Source organism: Zea mays, chromosome 3 (genome assembly GCF_902167145.1).
Source record: "Zea mays cultivar B73 chromosome 3, Zm-B73-REFERENCE-NAM-5.0, whole genome shotgun sequence".
Lineage (NCBI taxonomy): Eukaryota > Viridiplantae > Streptophyta > Magnoliopsida > Poales > Poaceae > Zea > Zea mays.
The window spans coordinates 216,304,480-216,311,111 of NC_050098.1; the positions used below are offsets into that span (position 1 = coordinate 216,304,480).

General features: G+C 38.6%; 1 protein-coding gene across 1 annotated transcript; it reads left to right on the forward strand.

Moving 5' to 3' along the window:
• The first annotated feature begins 1,643 nt into the window (after positions 1–1,643).
• On the forward strand, positions 1,644–3,281 carry LOC100283101 (60S ribosomal protein L18a). The gene is made up of 4 exons (NM_001156003.1): positions 1,644–1,723; positions 1,814–1,929; positions 2,035–2,098; positions 2,751–3,281. Exons 1-4 carry the CDS (start codon positions 1,709–1,711, stop codon positions 3,090–3,092), a joined length of 537 nt encoding a protein of 178 aa, NP_001149475.1. The 5' UTR covers positions 1,644–1,708; the 3' UTR covers positions 3,093–3,281.
• Positions 3,282–6,632: the final 3,351 nt, after the last annotated feature.

Sequence of the window (6,632 nt, forward strand, 5' to 3'; positions counted from 1 at the left end):
AGGGAATGGGAGGTCTCGCTTGTTGATTTGTTGGTGAGGCAGAAGCAACCACCACATAGGGTTCATTTTCTCTTTTAAGTATTTCTATTTATTAGTTTTAATTTTAATATAAGTATTATATATAAGGAAATTATTTATACTCTCACAAAGTAGCTATTGTATGTCTATACTATATTTAAAGCACCAGTTTCAATGGTCGTCATGCGTCATTTTTTTACAAATAACCTCTCACAGCTATTTCAAATTAATCCGCTGCACATCTATAAATACCAAACGACACCCGACATGGGCTAGATACACGCGGGCCACAACTATGGCACAGACACGTCATGCCAGCCCGCTAACTGTGTCGGGCCAGCCCGTTAGCCCGTCGATCCATTTAATTAAATCAGCGTAACGACGCCCGACACGGGCTAGATGCACGCGGGCCACAACTATGGCACAGGCATGTCATGCCGGCCTGCTAACTGTGTCGGACCAGCCCGTTAGCCCGCCGATCTATTTAATTAAATCAGCGTAAAATGTTAAAAAACGGTGCAGGTGGGGTTCGAAGCCCGTCGATCTATTTAATTAAATCAGCGTAAATGCCCGTCGATCTATTTAATTAAATCAGCGTAAAATGTTAAAAAACAGTGCAGGAGGTGGGGTTCGAACCCATGCCTTGATGGGAGAAGGGCGGGAGACACTGAGTGAAACTGTCTAACCAGTAGAACATCACACTAAGATGTTTTTAATATTGAATATAAATTGTATATAGGTATATACGTTTTTTGTAAAATTAAAAATAATCGTGTCGGGCTGGGCCAACACTACGGGCCGAGGTTACAACCCAAGCACGTCACGACGTTCTTTGCTCTTGCAAACATTAGATCGTTTCTGAGACCACATTGGCGTAATGGACTATATTGTGTTTGAGGTTGCTGAATTGGATGGAGCAGCAATGATTTGTCACACTAACAGCAAAATAAAAGGTTATTTGTTGGTTTTAAACGTTAGTAATTGCTACGAAGTAGAGTAATTTATATGGAGCGTATTTAGTTTTTATTGATGTCTGACTTTAGCAATCACTCCATAATTTGATATATCTTTTTTTATAAGTTTGACTTCATGGGACTTATTTTATAAACTTGATCTCACAAACTTTCTCTTATTTGGTTCTGTATGATGGAATTATGTTATTTTATAATCTCTGTTCATTCAGTCAATCATTGTGAACTCTCTTATAATCTCTCACTTCATTGACCGTGTTGTACCAACACATATTTGCATGGAGTAAACAATAACATCAGTTAGCCAAATCAAAAAATATATTATACAGAGAGCGGAGACAATCAATAAAAAATCTTGAATTTTTTTTTGAACGATAGTTTACGTGGGTATTGTTGTAAGCCGTTGCAACGCACGGGCAACCGACTAGTTATGTATAATGTTTTAGTATCATACATATTATTATTTTGATTGAGTTATTTATTTATTGTATTGATCATTAGGATTGTGACAAGCTTACGGCCTTGTCGAAAACAAGGGAAGCCCAATCACAATTTGTGCAACAAATGGGCCAGGACGACGACAATAAGGGCCCACTAGGGTTTATTTCCAAACCAGGCGCCTATAAACACTTCTCTCACGCTCACGGCCGCCGCCTCCACCCGTCGCCGCTTCCTCCCGTTAGACTAGGTTAGGCTAGGGTGTCGACCAGCTCGCGGAAATGGTGGCCTTCAGGGTGAGTCTTCTCCTGCTCCGTCCATCCGACTGCGGTGATTAGAATTTGATCCATGGGTTTGATTTAGCCCCTGCTTTCGCACCTGTGCAGTTCCATCAGTACCAGGTGGTGGGGCGCGCGCTGCCGACGCCCGGCGACGAGCACCCCAAGATCTACCGCATGAAGCTCTGGGCCACCAACGAAGTCCGCGCCAAGAGCAAGTTCTGGTGAGCTGCCATCTATATCTGCGCTTCCTTTATGTTTCCTGTTGAAGGATTTCTTCGTCTTAGGTGCGAGTCGTCGATTAATGTACTGCTGTTATCTGTGCGCAGGTACTTCCTGAGGAAGTTGAAGAAGGTTAAGAAGAGCAACGGTCAGGTCCTGGCCATCAACGAGGTATGTCTCTGCTCTGATACGGCACTTTTTTAGCATCAAGGGCTGCTACATGTGAACCTTGCCATCCTTTAGTTGCTTGTTTAGTGCCTTGCGACTGCGACTGTGTGCCGGCTGCCCAACCTTACTTGTGTCAATATCCATTTTTTATGAGTTATGACAGTATGAGTGATTTATGTATATATAGATGGTTGTGACTTGTTGAAAACAGTGTTTTGTTACTCTTTGGGACTGGTAAACATACATATGTCATACTTATTCGGTAGTTTCTTCACCAAATGTGTGGTCAGGTTGCGTTTTATCCACCATCAGCTAGTTGTGTATTGTTTGCTAACTACAATTCTGACAGTTTGTCTATTTGCAACAATCGATTTTAGATTTCGTTGGGATATTCAAAAAAATGAATTTATTTTCCTTTACTACTACCAGTTTTGCTGTCTTCCTAGGTTGCTTATAATCTGACCTTTGTGACTCTCCTGCAACATTGTAGTGCCATGGTTTTGTTAGCTGTATATTAAGCTAACTCTGGATCCAGTTGGGTAGTGCGATTGACTTAGATGAATGATGGCGATCCCTTGTCCTTGCAGCTGAATCTTATTACTCGAAAGAATCCTTTGTGTTGTGTCATTTGCTAAAGTCCTGTATGATGTGGCAGATCTTCGAGCGTAACCCGACGACGATCAAGAACTACGGCATCTGGCTGCGCTACCAGAGCAGAACCGGCTACCACAACATGTACAAGGAGTACCGCGACACAACCCTGAACGGCGCTGTAGAACAGATGTACAATGAGATGGCTTCTCGCCACCGCGTGAGGTCCCCCTGCATCCAGATCATCAAGACCGCCACGGTGCACTTCAAGCTGTGCAAGAGGGACAACACAAAGCAGTTCCACAACAGTGAGATCAAGTTCCCACTCGTGTACCGCAAGGTCAGGCCGCCGACCAGGAAGCTGAAGACCACGTTCAAGGCTTCGAGGCCGAACCTGTTCATGTGATTTAGCTGTGGTCAGTGTATGTGATCGTAAGAATCTGTGTTTTAAGTTTTGACGCTAAGACTTGGGTGGTTTGATGATTCAACTCGTTTTGAAACGTGCTTGGTGAACCATTTGTGCATCGACTTGTGCCGAGTTGTTCGTACTCGGCACACTAATGTTGATCTATCTGGAGTGGGTGATTTATTTCCTTACCTCGGTCATCGCTTCTCCTGCGTTACTGAATGAACGAATGGTAATGGTAGTCTCATGGAAAAAGAGTTCCAAATTTTTGAACTCATGGAATTCGAAATTTCGTACGTGACACGCGTGTAAATCATAATATGTCGTCTGTAATTCCTAAACTGTGAGCGTACGTATTGTTTATACTCTCCGTTCTAAAATATAGTCCTTTTTAGCCTATTTTTTCTGTTCACATTTATTCAATGAATATAGATGTAAATGCAAACTACATTCATATATTCATATGTTACTTAACAAATGTATGATTAGTCTAAAATGAATTTATATGTTACTTAATAAATGTATGATTAGTCTAAAATGAATTATATTTTGGAACCGTCTAAAATGAATTATATTTTAGAACCGAGAAAATACTGTATAAAGGGTGAAGTGAATTAAGAAAAAAAAGTCGGTTAAAACAGTAAAAAAAGGTTTAAACCAACGCAATTAAATTCTAGTTGGGACGTTTAAACTTAGTCTTTAGTCATAGAAACGACTTATATAACGATTTGATATTTGGTGGCAATTACTCTCTGCTACTATAAACCACACATTTTCCTAGTTTCCATTGTCGTCGTTTTTGCAAAAAAGTTCTCATACTTTTTATAACCAAACCTGCAATCCAAACACCAACTTCAACACCCACGCCTACCAGTTTCCACGGTTATGCAAAATTGAAGTATGAGAAACTTCAACACATGTTTGTTAAGGCCATGCGTGAAAGTTAGCAAAAATTGATTAGTTCAACGCCCAATTGATTAGTTGGCTTCAACTTTGTTTGAGAGAGTAAGGTTTACTAAAATATTTTGAGTTAAATGCATCGATGATCCTTGAACTTGAGAAGATGTTATTTAGATTCACGGACTTTGAAAATACATTTATAGGTTCTTAAACTTGTTAAGCGATGTACCACACATCCCTAAACTTGTAAAAATGATATTGCATGTCTATTTCTGGATCATACCGATCATTACAATATGCCACTTAATAAGTTCAAAGACCTAGTTGTGGATCTAAGTGACATTTCTTGACAAGTTCAAAGACCGCTCATGCATTTAACTCATCTTTTTACATGATCTACTTATACATAGGTCGACTTATTATTGAACTTACTTGTGAATCCCCTTTCCTCTCTTCTTCGTATCTCTTCTTTATCTTTCAACGCACTCGTCATCATCCCAAATCCTTGTGCGGTCACACACCAATGGTAGCAAAACATATGTATAAGTGAATGTTTGAACCATGGTTGTTAGCTCTATATTCACACACGTCTAACCAACAAAAAACACATGTTTTTGTGTTTTATACTCTACACTCAAACATATTATAGATATTTTTATGAAAATAGGAGGAAAATAACATCGGGTCAGACTGGGCATAGCCTGTTTGCCGCACCTAAGGCTCGAGCACGGTGATTGGGTTGGGTCGAGCTATTCCATGTCGAGCCATGGGCTGCCCAACAGACCGCCCATTTAGACATGTATACCTACCTGTACACTAGTGATGCGCCCCGCAGGCAGGTAGCAACACAAGCAAGACGACGCAACAGAGATGTCCGATCATTGATTGATGTATATGGGTTTTCAATTTAGTAAATTTAAGATTAGTTAGGTTTGATTTAAGATTGTAGTTGTTTAATTAAGAGAGGCGTGGGCACCGGTCATGATGCCGCCGCCCGCTAGTCTGCAAGGCATGGAATCACAAGAACATGAAGAGGATCCCACAACCATCATATTCGTAAGCCGTTCAGAACTTTCAATTGCTCATTGTAAATGTTTGAAACATGTTTTGAAAAATTATTACATTTAAACAAAGTCTTTGAAGCCGTATCAAAGAGACACTTACATATCTATTCTCTATGACATTTTGTATGTCTAATTGTTTATGTTTTTGTTGTTTATTTATGTTTAAAAAGTCAGCACCCTTTTACATCCAAGACAAATGAAGCTAAGTCTTTTCGAGTATTCAAATAATTTGAAGTTTGACTCAAGTTATACAAAAAAGTTAACAATTTATGATATAAAATATATATCATCAAATGAATTATAATATATATATATATATATAGTAAATCTAGTTATAGATATAAAATGTTAATACTATTATTAAAATTTGGTCAAAGTTAAGTTATTTGACTGATATAAACTCTATAGTTACATCTATTTCCTTGATGAATGGAGTATGGAATTATAGTGTTTATATGCATATTTGTTGCTATAGTGAAAATCATTGATCCGTCTAGTTTATCGTCTACTCTAACTTAATACTAAATGAAAAGTGAGCGACTCTCTAACATTTAGAGTGTTTTTGTTGGAGCAATGGGGTGGTCCATTTTCTTTCCACTCCTTATTTTTTATTTGATTTGTGGAATAGATGAGTTGATCCATCACCACCTCATTCCTCATAAGGTAACAATTAGTACATATATGAGGAATAAGTTGATTCCATCAAAATTTATGGGATAAACTCATGATGCATCACCTTACAAAACAGAGGTTGACTCCATAAACTAAACACACAATTAATGTAGTAGAACTAGGGGTGGTAACGGGCCATTTAATTTAGCCTAGCAAATTTAAGGATCGAATCAAGTTAGGGTTGGATTATAAAACAATACAATTTTGAACTAACAAAATTAAGGGCCTTGTTGGTGTGAAGCAAGTATTAGGGCCATGATCCATTACCACTCCTAAGTAGAACATTATACCGGTGGCACAAGTGATGCCACATGGAGAAGATGAACATGCGCCATGTGAAGAGTCTGCCGATCCAAGATTGAAGGTGTATATAATGAACGGGCTAAGGACTTGTTCGGTTATTTCTACTCCATATGGATTAGATGGGATTAGAAAAATTCAATAAGAATTTTGACTTACTGTGTATTTAAATCCACCCAATCACATTCAATCCACATAGATTAGCACTAAAACGAACAAGCCCTACGACCATCTCCGACAGCTTACCCATCCTCATGCCTATATTCAAACTCCACTCTACGAACAGTGCAGTCTACAATAAAAAACTGTGTAAAATGGTGTATGGGTAAACTTTAGGTAATCTGTTGGAGTCAACCTAAATAGGCTTTGTATGTTATCTTTCTATCAAAGATCGTGGTCTTAGTCATCGGATAAAACTATTGATTATAAGGTGGGATCATCCCTATATTTGTATAATGATAAATTAAGAATTGGTTTCTATATAGTATTGGTATTTCATATGTTCTTAGGAATAATGATGATAATGGTATAGAATGTGTATGCCATAAATAAGATCAATATTAAAGTACAAGTCCACATGTCACTATTAAAGTAAAATTAGCCG

Bases quoted from the DNA above. Each gene is read 5' to 3' on its own strand.
- LOC100283101 (NM_001156003.1), top strand. The intron at 1,930-2,034 runs GTGAGCTGCCAT...ATCTGTGCGCAG, and splicing joins CGCGCCAAGAGCAAGTTCTG to GTACTTCCTGAGGAAGTTGA. The intron at 2,099-2,750 runs GTATGTCTCTGC...ATGATGTGGCAG, and splicing joins AGGTCCTGGCCATCAACGAG to ATCTTCGAGCGTAACCCGAC.